Source organism: Falco cherrug, chromosome 1, assembly GCF_023634085.1.
Source record: "Falco cherrug isolate bFalChe1 chromosome 1, bFalChe1.pri, whole genome shotgun sequence".
NCBI lineage: Eukaryota > Metazoa > Chordata > Aves > Falconiformes > Falconidae > Falco > Falco cherrug.
Window position 1 is genome coordinate 125,183,163 of NC_073697.1, and position 18,710 is coordinate 125,201,872.

The 18,710-nt window shown below is 47.5% G+C and overlaps 1 protein-coding gene across 3 annotated transcripts in view; it reads left to right on the top strand.

Annotated features, from left to right (window-relative positions):
- The window catches only part of KCNJ16 (potassium inwardly rectifying channel subfamily J member 16), a 36,418-nt gene extending 31,547 nt beyond the window's left edge, over window positions 1-4,871 (top strand). For all 3 annotated transcript variants that reach the window (XM_027815966.2, XM_027815965.2, XM_027815968.2), the window contains one exon: window positions 413-4,871. In XM_027815966.2, coding sequence (XP_027671767.1) covers window positions 489-1,778 — 1,290 coding nt within the window. In that variant the 5' untranslated portion in view covers window positions 413-488 and the 3' untranslated portion in view covers window positions 1,779-4,871. The remainder of the gene's footprint in view (window positions 1-412) is intronic.
- Window positions 4,872-18,710: the final 13,839 nt, after the last annotated feature.

Consider the following 18,710-nt stretch of genomic DNA (forward strand, 5'->3'; position numbering starts at 1 on the left):
AAACAAACAACCATGCAACAAATATTTACTACCTCAAATATTTGCCTAACTTTAAGGGGGTTCATGGCATTCCTGTGACAGTTCATGACAGCCCATCCTGATTTGAGTGTCACTTCACCAGAACATTAGAAGAGATATTCACAGTGGGGTCACCACAGACTGGTTTGATTTCTGGTTTTATCTGCATACCAGATTTTAGGATTGATATGGACATTTCTAACTAGTTGAATTTCTGGCTGCCTCATATTTCCAGGCCTAAGTTTTTTCGCTATGTTTTTAAATGAATGTCAGAGTCTGTAGTCTTCAGAAAATTGCTCATGATGGCCAGAGAGTGAATATATTTAGATTTGGTGTTACACAGTTCTGGCATAGGACATTAAAACAAAAATAAACTTTTTCTTCTATTTCATAGGTTTCCAATGAACAAAGAAAACAAATAGCCCCTGGGACCACAAGTGTGTTCTGTAAACTGGTGCCACGAGGCAACTATGAGAAAGATGACTGAACAGAGCGGGTGCTATAAGCCCGTTAACATACAGGGAAATAAGATCAGTTACCAACGCACTTGTCAAGAAAGCCCTGAAATGGGGATGAAAAGATTGCAGAAGCGATTTCTCCACAAGGATGGCAGCTGCAATGTGTACTTCAAACACATCTTTGGGGAATGGGAGAGCTATGTAGTGGACATATTTACCACACTGGTGGACATCAAGTGGCGCCATATGTTTGTGATATTCTCATTGTCATATGTTCTTTCATGGTTGTTCTTTGGACTAGTCTTCTGGTTGATAGCAATCCAACACGGAGATTTATTCAATGATGAAGAAATAACCCCCTGTGTTGCAAACGTCCATAGCTTCACAGGAGCATTCCTGTTCTCCCTTGAAACCCAAACGACCATCGGTTACGGTTACCGCTGTGTTACAGAAGAGTGCTCCGTTGCAATCCTCATGGTTATCCTACAGTCAGTGTTAAGCTGCATTATTGATACCTTCATCATCGGAGCAGCCTTGGCAAAAATGGCCACGGCTCGAAAGAGGGCACAAACCATTCGGTTCAGCTACTATGCTGTAGTGGGGTTAAGAGATGACAAATTTTGCCTCATGTGGCGCATTGGTGATTTCCGACCAAATCACATGGTTGAGGGCTCTGTACGAGCTCAGCTTCTGCGCTACAAGGAAGACAAGGAGGGCAGAATGACGATGGAGTACAAGGACTTGAAGCTGCTAAATGACCAGATCATACTTGTTACACCGGTGACAGTCGTACATGAAATTGATAGTGAGAGCCCCTTGTATGGTCTAGATCGGAAAGCTCTGGCCAAGGACAACTTTGAAATCCTGGTCACATTTGTCTACACAGGTGATTCAACAGGAACATCACATCAGTCAAGAAGTTCATATGTCCCCAGAGAGATTCTGTGGGGCCATAGGTTTAACGATGTCTTACATGTAAAGAAAAAATACTATAAGGTAGATTGCTTACAGTTTGAAGAAACCACAGAAGTTTATGCTCCTCACTGCAGTGCCATGCAACTGGATCGGAAGGAGCAAGAATGGAACCGAAGCGAGAAGACACGGGAAAAAGAAGCAGAGACGTCAGCACTGGAGATCAAGCCTTTTAGTACTAACCAAAAGTCATTTAGTGCAGTTGCCCTCATCACCAGTTGTGAAGATCCAGAAGACCCAGTGACAACTATCAGCCAGCCTTCTGGAGCAGTTTCTTATCAGAAAGCAGCTGTGACCTTAAGTAGGCTGTCAATGGAGTCCCAAATCTAGCTTTTTACTGCCATGAAAATCACTTCCAACAAATTGTCCCATCATAGCTTTTAGAATATAAACAATGAACTCATATGCACAAGTATTTATATTATAAACCTCGCTGACAGCGTGCCCACATTGTAATACATTGCTGAGCTGCTAGAAGAAGTTTCACACTGGTTAGCGTGGGTATCAGTAACAGATTAGCATTGGCACAAGAAAACAGCTCACATTTGGGTTGACTAGACAGCTACTGTACTTGAGCAAACTTCTTGTAAACTTTATTACCCTGCAGGGACCAATGTTGGACATACCCAGAGATAGATAATGATCTAGGCAGGGAACAAAACCAATGTAGTGTGCCCTCTAGGTCAGATTTTTCAAAGCTGCCTAATTTATTTGGAAAGCCAGTTCCCAGTCTCCCCAGGAGGCTCCGAAACTCCCCTGCGATTGCAGCGAACAGTGACTCTCATCATGCCCAAACCCTGATCCCCGGGTTACACTGGGGAATCCACGGGGATGTTCTTCGTAGGAAGGAGAGAACTGGCAAGAATAAGTGAACACACAGTTGCTTTGGACACCTGCTTACACCCTGCCTAGTGCTGTGGGATCCACAGTGGGATCCTGGGGAACTTTTCTCATTTCCGAGCCATGAGCCACGTGCTGTCAGCTGGCTTGGGGTTGTGGGCAGGTTTTTGACGTGGCTCCGCGGCTGGGAGGGCTGGCCAAACTGGCTCCTTCGCACTGTGCAGAAATCAAAACGAGACCTCATGTTTGAAATTGAAATCAGCAAAATCAGACTGAGCCTCAGAGATCATGCTTTTAGAGCGAGCTGTGCAATATTTTAAATCAAAACACCTTTCATTTCAGAATGTCACCTTTGTTTTCCTTTTTAGTGTATTATGCTTCTTTAAAAAGACAAAGATCAATCTGGAGACCAAACGGTGTGATTTTGTTGAAACGAAATACGTTTGTTCATCTGAAATGACTGGGTAAAAATTATCCTTTGCAGAGAAATTCAACATACTCAGCTGTCAGATCAGCTTGGAAAAAGGGGAATGTTAATGTTTTGAAGTTCTCTGTGACATGGACATTCTGTGCTCTGCACATCTCTGCAGTTATTCAATAAGCAATATCTCATGATGCTTTTCCCCCCGATGATTATGGTTAATTTGCATTGTATCTAATTACCATGCTAACGTAAAAATAATTATCTCTGAATTTGTGGTTACTTAAAATGGGATTTATCTCACCTGACCTCAGCCATCAAGAGATCGTTTGTCTACTTGTCGAGGCTCTCTGCGGTTACTGGAACTCTTCTTCTGTCTTCACAGGGGAGTTCATCCCATCTTACTCTGGCTTTTTAGGGAGCTGAAGGCAATAGGATGTGTTTATCCTGGAAATGTTCATCCCTTTCCATTTATTGTTGAAGGAGATGAGATGACTGTTGTGGAAATGCTGGCTAACTTTAGGCTGCTAAAATTAGGTCTGACGAGTCATCCACATCAGTCTGACTAATTGAACGTTTTTATGAGCTCATCACATTTAAGGAAGAAAAATAGCATGCTGAATCTTTTCCCTGAAATTTGCTGCATATAGTAGTATTGCTGTGTTATTTTAATGTATCTTGCATTTCTCTTTTTCTAGCACTTGTCTTTGGATATTTGTGATCCCTTCAGGTAAAACCAAGCATATTAGCAAGCCTGGGGGGGAGATGGTTGTTCCAAAGCTCATTAATTGCCTATTTTATATGCTGAATCATCAGCAGCATCACTGCAGTAGAAAACATTGTATTGTATCCTGGATTTGAGCACTGGCAGGCACTGGGGAAACAATCTAAAAACATGGAAAGGAGTGTAAGAAAATGTGTAAGGGTCTCAGTACTTACGTGGTGTCGGAAAAAACACCATCCGGATTGTATAAAATAGAATACAACCTTCAAGACATGTGAAGTAATCCTTCCGCACCCCTCTTTGAAAGCTCTTGGCTGGATTACCTTGTTCTATGTTGGGCACTGCACTTTGGGAAAGCCATGGAACAATTTGAAGGGAATCCAGAGATCTAGAAAACACGTCAGTGAAGAAGTAGGGAAATAAGGTGTTTCAGTCCAAAAAAGCGTTAGGAAGCAAAGAAACCGTTCTCAAACACAAAAATTGAAGCTCGGGAGAGAGGGACAATCTGTTGCCTGCAGCTGGTGGGTAGGACAGGAAAACATGGGCTTAAACTGAAGGCAAAGAGTTTGAAGTTAATTAGGAAACACTGCCATTAAGGCAGCAAAGCACTGACAGGTCTGTGGGGTGTGTAATCTCTGTGGTGATGGCTCTGGGGAGCCTGCTGGAGAAAACGACTCGCAGGAGTGATACAGAATGGTCAGATGTTGAGCTTTCCAACCCTGTTTTTCTGTGATCCTGTGATTTTTAGAAAAAGGGAATGTCTAACCTGAAATCTCCTTACCTGGTCACTTTACAAGTACTTACACACATTTGCTTAATCACGTAGGTAAAGCTACTCGGAGAGATGAGCTCCTACTGAGATACATAATCAGAATCCCCAAAAGAACTTCAAAGGGTGCATATTTCAGGTGCTGTTTGTAAAAGCAGTTTCCCCTGTTGAGCTGTGAATCTCAGCTGCCTTCCCCTCTCCCAGTTATGTACTGTGTGAGCCTCTTGCGGTGAAAAAAATTCTTTCCTCAGAATGACTTTCCTGTAAGTGAAAGTACCAGGAGTCTGATTTAGCATTTTGTCACATGCTTCTTGGTACAGATACATATAAATATGTGAGCATGTAGAGTAATGTATGCATTGGCATATAAGTCAACCACTAACTGACGAGGGTCAGGAAGAAACTTCTCTCCTGGGCATGTTAATTCGTAACAGGCTACTATACAGTTTCTTCTACTTTTATCTACAGCATCTGATACCAGCCAGTGCTGGAGACAGGATACTGGTTGAACCCCTGGTCTCAACCCATCTGGCTTTTTCTGGTTTTCTCTGTTTGATATTTTTATTTCATTTATCACAGTACAAAAACTAGGTTTAATAATGTATAGTAACGCATGCATTGCATTTTTATGAATACAGACACAGAAATAAAGAACATGCCTCTACCATACACCTTGTGAGAGCACATTTCACTTTTCTTCCCTTCAGCCACAGTTTTAAGCTTCCGTACCTTATGCGTTAAGAAGTCATGGAAAGATTTATAAGAGGCAGAGTCATCTTTTGACTTTAAAAGGTGCCAAATTACAAGAAAACTCACAAAGTTATGTATACACTCTGTGAAAGCTTCTTAGCATGGACTTGGTTTGTTTGGAGGAACGTGCCAAACACAGACATGCACACACATGTGTCTGTGTTCCAGTCACACCCAGAGCTTGCACACTTCACCTGCAACCTCCTCACCCACTGAAGGATCTTGGATAGCACCAGGCGGATAAGGCAGGAATGGGCAAAGGTGTGGAAGGGATACACAGCCACACAAAACGTGCACACTCCTTCCTTAACTATCATTTAGGTGGTGCCTGACTGCGCTCCTGGGAGAGCTAGTTCTTGCATCCTCCTTGCCTAGGAGGGGACCTAGGAAAGACTTGAAGCACAGTGGTGTGCAGCAGCTTTGGGTAAGTAGGAGAGAGAATATTCCTTACCCATCTGCTTTTTCTAGATGAGGATGTTTTCCTTTTGGGGTTTTTTGTGTGTAGGTGGGTTTTTTTAATGTTATTCATCCCCATTACAGAGCTGACCCATGCAAAAGCAAGCAAGCCTCTCAGAAACCCAACAAAAGTAGTAACGTGTATCCTCACAGCAGAAGCACAGACCTTGCCCCTGACTCAACCCTAATGAAATGGTGGTGTAGAGGATTGAAGGTGGGTTAATTAACATTGACAATATACAGCTGTGGGCTGGCTTCAGGGGTGGGGGCGTTGGCTGATGTAGATAAGGTGCGGCTGTGGCTGGTTCTGTTAAGCGGTTGGGCAGCCAAGGAAAAGAGAGGAGGAAGAAGCAGAGAGAAGAGAGGAGGGTCAGTCAGTCAGTCAGTCAGTCAGTCAGTCAGTCAGTCAGTCAGTCAGTCAGTCAGTCAGTCAGTCAGTCAGTCAGTCAGTCAGTGTGCACTGGATGAAGAGAAACTAGGAGAAGGCAGCAGAGGCACTGGCATGAAAAGTATGTTGGTAGGTGATGGTAAAAGACCTTGTTGTAGCAGGCTAGTTTGGAGAGTGCTATGACACCATAGAAAGTGCCCACCAGCCCAAAAGTAAGTGTCTGGCTGCGTTCTGGGCTGCTCAGTGAGTTGGGAAGCACAAGTACCCTCCTGCTCTTCCAGAGCATCGCATATGCTCCTTGGGTCTTCAGAAAGTCAGGACCTTGGGCTGAAGCTCAGCAGCTTCTTCCCAGCCACCAAGAGGCAGCGACCGGCATCTCCTTCTGCCTCAGCTGGAAGTCACTCATCCGGTTCCTGTCTTTTCCACAAAATTTACCAGATGAAGCAAAATTTTAACAACAAAGAGAAAACACAACCACTTTGCATTGGACTCCTTAATCCTGATTATAGCTTATTATTGATTATTACTGATAATTATAGATTATTATTGGTTATTTTCTCTTGGAAAGCAGCACTATTGTTCTGGGTCAAGATTAGTTTATGTCAAAAGGAATATAATAAGATTATTATATAATTTATTTTTCCAGCTTTGCCTACCACTGTTCATTAAGGCAGCTGGCACTTCCTCCCCCATTATCATGTATCATTTAGTGCATATTTTCTGTGAAGTCGATTTTCAGATGTGGGACATGACAGATTTTGTTTGTCCCCTGTTTCTTCCACACTGTGCAGGAGGTCTGACTCGAGCTGCCTTCCTGACCTGCAGCGTTACGGTTACGCAGGGACATTCCCCTCAGGAAATAACAGGTACTTTTCAGGGTAGCAGAAGTGTTTGTGTGGGAAGAAAGAAAATAATATTGCCTGTAAGCTTTTTTTAGCTCTTAAATCTTTGCTGGTTTTGAGCTGGGAACCTGTAAACAGAAGGAGTTGGTGTCTCTGCGGTGGGCCCAAGGGGCCCATGTGGGGAAGCATCTGACAATAAATTCACTTCCAAGCAGACAAGGGGAAGCACGACAGAAATGAAATGAGAATGAAACCAGGAGCAGCTACAGTCTTAGTCTGGGCTGAAAAATGTGAATCGGTGTTTTCATGGGGCTTAAAATCACAGCACAGGAGCTAATTCTGGGATTTGAAGCTTTTCTTGGGGTCAGTCCCTGCGGCTGAGGAAATGCTGGGGGAATCAGATAAAACATCCAGCAAAAACAGTGTGGAGTTGGATAATTCCGGTCCGGGATCATGTTGCCCCCTGAAAGTGAGGATTTTTTGAAGCTGCCACCTGTCAGTTGGCGTTTGCTCCATGCTCACAACACAAACTACCCAGGGCTATCGGAACCGCCCGAGAATTCCCGGCTCAGGTGCATCCCCCAGACCCTGCGGGTCCCTGAGCCCAGCACGCACCCAGGCAGGGATGCTCCCAGCCACCTCCAAACAGCGGCCAAGCTTCGCATTTTCCAGGCCCTACCCACCACCCCAGCGGCCTGCAGCCCCCAGCCCCGCACCCAGACCATCAGCCCCCGCAGCCCCTGGCCCCGCACAGACCATCGGCCCCGCAGCCCCTGGCTCTGCAGCCCCCGATGCCGCAGCCCCCGGCTCGCACAGACCATCAGCCCCGCAGCCCCTGGCTCTGCAGCCCCCGGTCCCGCAGCCCCCGGCCCCGCACAGACCATCAGCCCCGCAGCCCCTGGCTCTGCAGCCCCCGGCCCCGCACAGACCATCAGCCCCGCAGCCCCCGGCCCGCACAGACCATCAGCCCCGCAGCCCCTGGCTCTGCAGCCCCCGGTCCCGCAGCCCCCGGCCCGCACAGACCATCAGCCCCGCAGCCCCTGGCTCTGCAGCCCCCGGCCCCGCAGCCCCCGGCCCCGCACAGACCATCAGCCCCGCAGCCCCTGGTCCCGCAGCCCGCGGCCGCGCCGGGCACTTGGGCGCCACCTGGCGGCAGCCCGAGGGGAGGCCGCGCCCCCGCCCCGCCGGGTCCCTCCCGCCCGCCGCGGGGTCAGCTTTGCGCGGTTGCGCAGCCGTGGGGATGGGGGGTCCCGGCGCGCTGGCCCCAGCCAGGGGCTCCTGCCCTTCTCCAGCGGCACGAGAACCTGGTAGCGAAGCCCCGGTGCCGCCTGCCCAGCCCCGGCAAAGCTGGTAGCAGTGGTCAGGCCCATTGCTGCCTTCCCAGGCTCCAACTCAGAAAGAAACAACCCGACTCAGAAAGAAAACGATTTCGGTGTAAAACCTGATTTGACACGTGCTCCATCCAGCTGATTTATTCTATATCATTGCTTTTTATATATAGAAGCAAAAGCTGAGAGGTTGCTGGGTTTGCCAGCTTAGGTATATATAGCCAGCCAGAACTGGCCGCGCTCCACCAGGAACTTTTCAAATAGGGCAATGATCTATTTGTGGCCAAAGATCCTTACTTCAGGAGGTATCAGTGACAAGAAGCAAAAAGCTGCTTGTTTGTTTGGGCCAGGGGACATGTGTGCATGTAGAAAGGCAACACTAACGTTTATTATGTAAAACTACACACAGAAGAGCTCCAAAATAGAAATGCCTTAATAATTATCTCATATTCAGTGCCATGTCCACTTCTGAATGCACATTTTCCATTGAACAGCTTCGTGCGTTCTCTCACGCATGGGAGTAGCTCCAATTAAACATCTGCTGAACCATCTATATCATCATCCTCCTTCACATCCTCTCTTCAGGCTCCCCTTCGCCGACGCGGCTGTAGGAAGCTCCACAACTGTCAGGCAGCTGGTCCGCTGTGACTACTGGGCATGGTGCTTGTTCCTCGTGTTTCCCCATCTTTGATCACAGGGTGTCTCTCAGACTTGCCTGACAGGGAAGGGACTATTTTTGGTCTGATGTTCATTTGGCACGATTCCTGCTTGGTCCAGGTGCCAAAATGAGCTGATGGCCTTTATGTGACCGTGGTACAAAAGAGCAGTGGAGAGGAGACCATCGCAAAGCTTCCCCAGTACCACTGCTCCGTATGGTGGCTCAGTGAAATGTCTGTGTCAGGCATCTCCAGCACAAATCTTGACAGAGAAATGCTTCGTGGTGACAGCCATGCCCTAAACGGGGCATGAAAGGTAGGAATTGGGCGTAAATGGGTAGGTCTCTTTTCCGATCTCCAAGTGGAAATCAAAAAAGACCCTGGTGAGTGTACCCAAGGGGTAACCTTCCTTGCCCACCCAGGTCAAGGGCCTTACTCATGTTAAGTACATCTGACCCCACCAATTTCAATGGAACACTTTCCAGAGTGACCTGTGATAGGATGTGAGTCGAGAAACAAAATCTGGTAAGTACTTTATTGCAGTTCTTGGAATTACTCACCGTATATACTGATTAACACCTCCTCTCTTCAGTGATCACTTTTTCCATAGGCAAAAAATCCACCTTTCTTTTGCCACTTGTTTCACTTGAGAGGGTACAGCAGAGTGCCATTCCTGAGTTGGCAACCCCTCCCATTTCATCCCTTTTTATTTGAGAAGTACCAGGTAAAGCTATTAAATACAATCACACAAAACATCAGCCCTGCACACCTTTACACACCACCAGCCCTTTCCCAATGCCCTCCAGCAAACCTACAGCTGATAGTCCAGCAGTCCCACAACCACAGCCCTCCTTTGGTATGGTGTGTACCGAAGATGTGGAGGGGTGACCTGGAAAACCTTATACTGGTGTTAACAATACTCAGGAAGCTGGGTGTAAAGCTCCAGCAGGGAAAATCGCAGTATGTGAGCACATAGCTGCACATGTGGATGTGGGACCCAGACAGCTCCCATCCCTTTCCTTACATTAGCCGTAAGAAAAGGGGATGGTGCCTGCCAATTCCATCTCAAGTTTCATCCCTCTGAAATATGTGCACTTTCACCAGCTGTATATTTGGCCCAGGGTAATTACTGTAGTGCTAATTTTACCTGAGATGATGAAAGCACTGGAACAGCCTAACCATCTAAAGGGAGGTGATACTTACAGCTGATTCAATCTTCTGGGTCCTTTTCTGAGCAAGGAAGTCATGGCTTTGACTTGTAGATTTGCTCCTTAGGGAGGCTTCTTCTTACAAGAGTTAGCTGAAACACAACTGAGGCTAGAAAAGAGCGAGGTCAAGGATACTTGTGTGCTGGAAAATAAAAGCACTGAGTACTGAAGTGTTGCCTTGTAGTAAATTACCTTATGCAGATTAAATTACTCAAATAGATCTGCTTCTTTTCTTTTCTCTCCTGTGAGAGAAGCCACTTCCAGACACCAAAAGCACAAAGATGCTTGAAAGTCTTCATTTCTTTCTGGACCTTCCAAAAAGATTCAAAGTCAATTGACATTTCTAATGAAGATTCAGAACAGACACTTATTCCATCCAAACCAGTTCAGCTTGAAAAAATTACAGTGAAGTACGGTCAGAGGAAAAGCAATTTGCCAGAGCCTGAAGAGTGTGAATAATGCAAAGCAAACAGCTCTCTGCAGCATTCACTTGTGCTTTCAAGTACGCTCACCTGAATTGTGTACCCATCCTGGCTTCACCTGGAGGTTCTGGAGACCAGCATCACAGAAGGTGATCAAGGAAAGATGAGCTGGCTGGTGATGTCTAACTTCTGTAAACTTGGATGATTTTTTCGTGTTTCTTTTTCTTTTTTTTTTTTAACAAAAGACCCAGAAATGACCGGCATTGCTGGCACTCGGTCCTGAGCACTGGAGTCACCCATCGGGAAAGGTGAACAAAGCCAGTCCGTTGTGCTCTGCTCTGGTCTGTTCTGCAAAGGGGTTTTTTTGATGTCACCTTTGCTGTCAGAGAGCACCAGCACCTTCCAGTGCTGTAACAAGTGACATGACAAGCTGCTGTTCATTTTCTTCATCTCTTTGTCTCTCTGGCTCACTCTTTACTCTTTGCCACTGGCTGCCTCTACATGTGATCCCTGGCCTTTGTCAAATCAAGATAGTCAGATCCTGGTGGTGAATGTGCCCTCTGCCCGAGCCCCTTGCTGATGGCCTCAGCACGCGTTCGGCTCCCAGGTTAGGTGTGTGCTTAGATCAAAGTGAAACATGTATCCAGGCACTGCTCTGAATACAGGTTTGCTGGTCTGAGGTCTTCAGGGAGGGTGGGCTGCTGCCTGTAATCAGCCCGTCTTCTTCATGAGCGATGGACCAGCGGCATGTTTCTGCAGATCGCTTCACACCAACAACAAACTGCAGAAAACCCTATGGCTGCAGGCTGGGAAGGGGCTGGCAGGGAGCCCTGCACCCCCACCCCCACCCCCCACCCCCAGGCAACCTGCTCTCTGCAGCACCCGCTGGCGTGCCTGAAGAGCAAGCACAGCCCTGGGACACCGCCGGGGGCCTGGGACCTGTGATGCCACCAGCAGACCATGCTGTCACCGGGTCTCACCGGCACTGTGGCCTGCAGCAGCTTTGACTTTTTATGAGTTTCCATACTGATTTTTTAATAGTTGATGGGAAATGGCACAATCCTTTCCCCTCCAGTCTCTGTCACAAGGTTGCTTAATAGAGTTTGGGCATTAGCTCAAATAATACCAGAGGATCAAAGCCAACTTTTGAAGTATTAGAGAGATTACAAAGAAAAGCGCGGCTCATGCCTTCTGAGGTGCAACACTTCCTAGTGCAGAATAAGGGAGAGCCTCCTTCTGTGGCCATCCTTTCCCTCTGTCTGTGCATCTTGATCAGGCCAAAACAGAGCACAGGACATGCAGTTTGGCCCAAATTTTAATGCAGGATGCCCAAGGGATGGTGGGGAATCTTTCTTCCCTTGTGCATCTGCATAAATGAAAGGCAGAATTTAGCCTGGAAGCAAGAAATGGCATCAGAAAAGCAAATAAGCAGAATGAGATCATGATAGCAGAAGAAAGGAAGCTGTGGCATTTGCTTGCCGAAGATTATTTCCTCTCTGACGACAGATTTTTCAAATGACAGAGGTGTTTTAGTGGGTGGGCCTTGGAGGGCTGGTCCAAATAATCAGTCAAAAACAATATCAGGAAGTTTAACCAACAATTTGAGCTTGGGTTGGTTTTACTCATCTGTTCAATTTTAGTTTTGAGGGAAATTTAGGAAGGTGCCAGCTAATTTAATTTGTCTACCTCCTTCCCAGCCACACAGGCATTACGAGCAGGGCTGGCCTGCCACTTTGTGCCAGCGATCTGCTCCTCTGATTGCTCAGGCGACGTGTCTGCTGGCCAGGCTGTGTTCGCCCAGCTTGGCTGCCTGGCCGGGAGGTGCAGGCATGGGCAAGAAGGGATGCTGTGCTGGCTGTGCAAAGTTTCGGGGCTCTCCCAGCCAAGGTGGGATTGCTCAGCACCAGCACCTACCGCTCAAGGACCCTCTTCGGTGCACCTGCAGACCCTGGTACAGGAAATGCTGCATTCAGTCGTGTTGATGGTGCTTTGTCACACGTACATACACACAGTCACCCGGTCCCCTCTCAGGGAGAGGTCTGCACCACTGCCATCAAGATGGAAGTTCACGTTTGATGTAAATAGGCACAGGGCTGGCTCCTCAGGAAACCTACCCTTGGTTTCTACCATGTTTTCATTCCACAGTGGCAAATGATCTAACTGTCTGTTTTTAGCAAAGTTTATTTGCTTTCCAGGAGAGAAAATAAACTCTGATATTGTCGTTTACCTTGTGGCCATGGACTCCAGACAACTTCTTATGTTCTGGTACAAACTGATAGAAAACACTGAGGACGTTTGCATCTAAGCTAATATACTAAAATAAAAAGTGTAAGAAAGCAAGGAGAGCAGTAGTTTGTGTGGTGTTAACACAAATCAGATATTTCTGAGTTTATAAATGCATTTTTCACTGGAGTGGATACAGTGATAGGTAAAAAAGTACAGAGATAATAAATGACTGTCAGCAGAAATGCGATATGCATATTGCAGTGCAGGAAGACCATGTAGGGTTTTAACAGAGGTCCTCTGAGTCACTTCTGGGTATAGTGTTCTGCTGTTGGAAGCAGGATTCGTCCTGTACCCACATATTTCACATCATCTTTCTCTCAGGAGCTACCAAACGTCACCCGAGAAAGTCAAACTGCTCAACTTGAATCACATTGGTGAACCAAGTTGTGTGGTACAGATAGGTCAGTAGGAGAGTTGCAGAAAAGGCATGTACTTTAATTTTGCTTAGAAAAGGCAAAAGGTTTCTAGCTCTTTCTAGTGCAACTGACTTTTTATTCTTTCTTGCCACTCCTTTTCCCATTGGAAATTTTCCACATTTCCGCCTATGGTGGCACACGCACGGTGACAGAGGCCGAAGCAGGTCTCTGCTTCATCCCTCCTCTTACAGCCACGGTGAAATGAAGCACTAGTCTGTCATTCCCCCTTCACCCTGCACAGAACACCAGAAGGTAGGTTAATTTTCTTACTTTTTTTTCCCCCTAACCAGGATGCTGGTGCCAGGAAGGTTGGCAGTAAGATGCTGCAGGGGCAGAGCAGCAGAGACCACAAACCCCTCGTTACCCCTGCAGCCCTCCCCACTCTCACACCTTGTTAACAACCATTTGTAAGGTTCAGCTCATCAAAGTCTGAAACCCCCACAAGGCATGGAGGTGGCGGACCCAGCCACTGCCTCTGAGCACAGTGGGCTCTGCAGATGGAGGTTTGGAAGTTGGCTGAGCACCACGTGAGCTTCTGAGCAAGTGGGTAACTGGGGTAGCAACAGCCCACAGAAGGGCACTAATTGCAAAAAAACCCTACAAATATCTACGCCCTTGAGAGCCCTCCTGTTTACATACAACATTTACATAACCAAAACTTTGCAAGTCAGAGAAAAACAAAGATGTTCTTACCCTGTTCTGTTCAGCTGAGCGTAAGCCTATCCTGATCTTAGAAAATCTGGCAGGCCAGTAACACTAGTAACTGAAGCTGTAAGGAAGAGAATGCAAATGTAGTCACACAGTTTTGTATGTGTAAGTTGCTGGCTCTTAACCCTTTTCCTTCCAGGAATTGTCAAGTTCCCTATGTCAGCTCCATAGGCATGTTCTCACCACCTTGGCAAGTTTTATTAACCATTAACTCCCTTTCCCTTGGGATATCCAAAGAACGGGAACTATGGCAGATCACTAGATAACTTTGAGATTAATAGGAAAATATTAGCCTTCTTAATATGCGATTGCTTGGTCGGTTTTATCACTTACGCGAATGTCCTTCTCATTGATCCGAACATACGTTCCCCACTGCTGCCTTTGAGGACAAATTGCCACAGCTGAGTGATGGCTGGGCAGGGACAAATGCAGAATATGGCCATGTCACAAACCCCACCTGATGTCCCGCAAGGTCATTGCATTTCTGAAAGATTATCCACAAACCTATATTGTGAAAACAGATCACTAAACGGCAACACAACTGCCTTGCTACAGCAAGGCTTCTAGAAAGCAAAGGCTGTGCAAGGTGTACGTGAAATAACAGATTAACATTTCCTAATTACTGTAAGGCCTTTGACCCTGCAGAGGTAAGCAGGTGTTGCGAGCCGAGAGAGCTCGCTTTTTAGCAACAGGCATTGATTGTATTTTATTAGGTCTGAAAGTTTAGCTGGAAATTAAAGATCCTTTAATTTAGGCATCTTATTTTATTGAGAATTGAGCCACGTGGAATATAGCTGTTGGAAATAAGTTTTCTTTGGCAGAACTTCTTGGGTTGCTGTTGGATTGTTAGTTATGTACAGTGACTGTTAGCTATGGATTACTGTTTATAATTCATTATTTCCAGATTTCTTCACCTTGCTTCCCACACCCACCACCTGCAGTAGCAAAGACTGTATGTATGTACTGTTTTCCCCAAAAATTTAGTCAGTGGCTGGTGATTCGACATTAGAATAAGACTAAATCTGACAGCCTGAAACCTTAAGCAAAGATTTTGGACACAAAGTATCTGGGAAAGAAAGAGAGAGAGAGAAAAAAAACCCAACAACAAATGGTGTGTGAGTTCCACTATTCTCAGCTATATAAACCAACTCAATTTCCTATGTCATATTTCACCCTTTCTATGAACAAACACATTATTATCCAAAATAACTGTGTCACTGGCTGCACATCCGTACATCCTATTTGCTTGCAAAGTACGAACTCTATTTATTTGCTCTCTCAAGTCTTATCAAACATGTAACCGACTCTCTGTGGAACTTTCATTGGATTTACCCATTCCTTCTGTTACCACTGTGGCTTCATTTTTCCTTGGGGATCCCAGCATTAGACCTATAAAGATCCAGTTAATGTCTAAACCCCAGGGGTTTGCTGTGAATGGGGAAACCACCTTTTCCTGATGAATATTTTCCAGTTGACTTAACAGTTAGAGAAGAAAGGCTAACTTATGCCAGTTTACATGCATGGAAATGGTGAGGCAAAAAAAAAAAAAAAAAAAAAAAAATGCCCAATGCGTTATTTATGGCACTTCTTCTCATCTTGTGGAAACCGACTGCTTTGATTCTACCAGACCGTGTTTTCTTTGCAAGTACAATACAATTAAGCTATTTTCAGCTGGCAATAAAATCCTTGAGAACCAAAGCAGATTTGGCCACTTTAAGAGATGAAGACTAATGCAATCTGATAATTAGGTCATTTCACCGCCAAGACAGAAAAAAGCAATTTAATAACATCTCCCATGCAGTAAGACAAGGGCTAAAGCCTCTGGTCCCAGCTGGCAAGGACTATGCTGCAATACAACCTCACATTTACTTCCACAGGGCATCTGCAGATCCCTGCAAGACTGAGGAGCAGGGTGGCTGTGACGGGCAAAGGCAAGGACTGTGCCGGGAAGCAGAAAATATGGGGAGAAAAAGCCCCTTCTTCCACTGATGTGGCCTCGCTGAAATCTAAGAAAAGCATCCTGCTTCTTTGGTGGCTCCTTTTGTTACAGCTTTTACACTGGTATGAAAAGTGAATGTCCTGCCTTCCCAGAGCTGCTCTTACCCCTCGACACCGTTGCTTCTGCAGGTAGCAGATCTTGTCTTGAAAACTCCTCAGACTACAACCATTTCACACAGCTCTTCTAATATTTCAGTCAGGAGGCTCTGCAGTGAGGCAGTAAGAGACTTCTGTAGCTGGGCGACATCAAATTAGAAAACCATTCATTGAGAGAAGGAAAACAAACCCTCACTCACTCTTGAGGGTTAAGTTTTCAGCTGTCTCTCACCCTTCTTTGTCCTGGCTTGTTGCAACAGGAAAGGGTTTTTTAGAAACTTTTCTTGTAACTTCAACTTCCCTGTTTCGGTGGTTTGGAAGTACTTCTCTTGCTGAAGTCCACGCAGCGGAGAGACAGCTTTGTTACCGTTCTCGCTATCTGTATAATAGATTAGAATCGATATTTCATTCTAAGAAGAGCTTTCTGGGCAGGACTGCGCCGACTTTAAGCAAGCTGTAAAATAGCCATGATGTATATGCTTTACCCTTCCTCAGGATGAAATGCGAAATGGCTTGACCTGCAAGTCTGTACTGCTGTGAATAAGTCTTACTCATATCAGCGGATCTGGGGTCTGTGGGTCTAGTAGGTCCGTAGTCTTTATCAGTCGGTTTGCATGAGTAAAGGCTGAGTAAGAGTCTACGAGGTCAGGCTGTAATCTGTAATATCTTGTGGACATTGTGCAGAGATTTGCTGAACCCACCCCCCAGCAAACCGTGTGTATTCTTAGCAGAGCATCTCTTAATAGTAACAGATCACAGCTCTACTTTATTTCGCTTACATATAGATGAGCACATACTTCTTCAAGGTGAGTCAAATTGTTGCTATTTCAGCTGTTGGTAGGACATGTACACTCAGAGGAATGAAGGATTTTTTTCGCCTCTGATATAGGTACATAAACTGCAGCATTTGTGCCTATGGGTTTCAGATCCTGAGGATTTAATAATCTTCATCTTACTGAATGAATAAAATAATTGCAGCCATTCCCTCTCACAGATTTTTTCCTCCAGATTCGTCATTCATAAGAAACTGAACTGTGTTATAGCACTTTTCTTTCACTTAAAAATGAACAGAATCACCCAAGAATAACTTATAAACAGTATGATTGCCTAATGTGCCGGATTGCTCAATGTACACAAGCACTTGCCTTTTCCATCCCTCTCCCCATCATGCACATTCTGCTTATCCTGCTCACATAACACCAGGGGCTTTTAAAACCAGCTGCATTTGGCCACTGTATTTGTTGCTGCAACAATGCGGCGCTTCCTCATTTGGAGTATAGGGAACCCGGCAAATACTGGAAGCGACAGCAACGGCAGTTGGTGGAAATAGTTAGGCAGCAATGCCAGGAGTGTGTTCTTAAAGCCGATACTCCACGAGAAAACATTTGGGCAAAGCATTTTCACCGAGTGTTTAAAGACAGCTACTGTCAAGAGTTGTAAACTTACAAAACAAATGAGAAGGAGGAGGAGGAGGACAGTTTAAGCAACTACGGGTGACCGCAGGCACTGGCATTGCTGTGAAAGCAGGGAATCGTATTTAAAGCCTGTTCTGGACGTTGTAAGGAAGCTCCTGGAGGAGAGTGGCTGACCCACTGGGACCAGCCTGTTCCTCAGCAGCTCCAGGCAGAAGACCTGCCTGCTGATTAATGCCGCCTTGCCCCCAAAGCATCCCCAGCACCCGTTTTCTGGGTGTCGCAGAGGCTCCCTGTCGCAGTCCTGGGTGCAATTCAAGGTGTTCACGCCAATTTCTCCAGCTGCCTGTGGTTGGCCAACCTTGCATCCAGCAGCCACCTTCATTCCCAGTTTTCCAGCACCCACGCAGGGCTCCCTGCTGCATTTCAGCTGCTGGCACTGAGGGGCTCAGCTGGCGAGGGCAGCGGCCACCTGCCTCCGAACCTGCCACCCCTGCACTGCCCATCGGAGAGGGAGGCTGGCAAACCTCACGGCGTGCTTACAAGGCCGGGTTTGCTCCTGCAAGGCTCCCGGCCAGAGGTTTCATCCTTATTTTCTTTGTCTTAGGCCATGTCTGCTGTAGAGAGGACAAGCTATTAAAAATCATCCCGATTTCTGCATATTGCAACAACGGCCACTCAGCCTGCTGAGTGAGCTGCCACAGGTGATCCAGAAAACAAAGAAATGGATCCTCCGTGCTGCAGCTGGGCAAATACTTCCCTGGCTTCCAGCTTTGCTCTGAAAGAGCTTAGTCCAGGGATGAAAGGTGTTGTTTGGGAAGGGACGTTTGAGTGGGGTTGGAGGAAGAGTGTTAATCTGGCTGCTGAGCTGTGGGGTGCTGGACTCGCTCCTGATGCGTGTCAGGGGCCACGTTGGGGAGGGGACCCCCCGCACGTCGGCCCTTCCCAGCGCTCAAACAAGGGATGGGACAAAAGGGACCAAACTTGGCTCTCCCGGGTGTTTTTCCGCACTACCCGTGCCCCCCATCCCCGAGGAGAAAACGGGAGTGAGCAGCCCACCGACCCCACGGGGACCTCCGCGGGGTCCCGGCCGTGTCCTGCCCGAGCCCTGCTGTCCGGGGGGGCGCTGGCGGGCGCGGGGGGGCGCTGGGGGAGGGGATGCCCTGGCAGGTGCTGGACCCCCGCTGGCGCAGCCGGAGGGCGCAGCCCGAGCCCAGCCCCGGGCAGCCCCGTCGCCTCCCCGCGGGTCCCCCCCGCCCCTCCCCAGGTCCCCCCTCCGGCCCGGCGGGTCCCCCCCGGCCCCTCCCCGCGGGTCCCCCCGGCCGCCCCCCCGCGGGTCTCCCCCGCCCCCCCCGGCCCGGCGGGGCAGCCCCGGGCCCCCTCCCCGCGGGTCCCCCCCGGCCCGGCGGGGCAGCCCCGGCCCCGCCGCAGCCCCCGGCCCCCCTGCCCCGCCCCCCGGCCGCCATTGGCGCGGCGCAGCGCGGGGGCGGGGCCGGCGGGGCCGCTATTAAACATCACATGGCAGCCGCGGCGCGGGGCAGC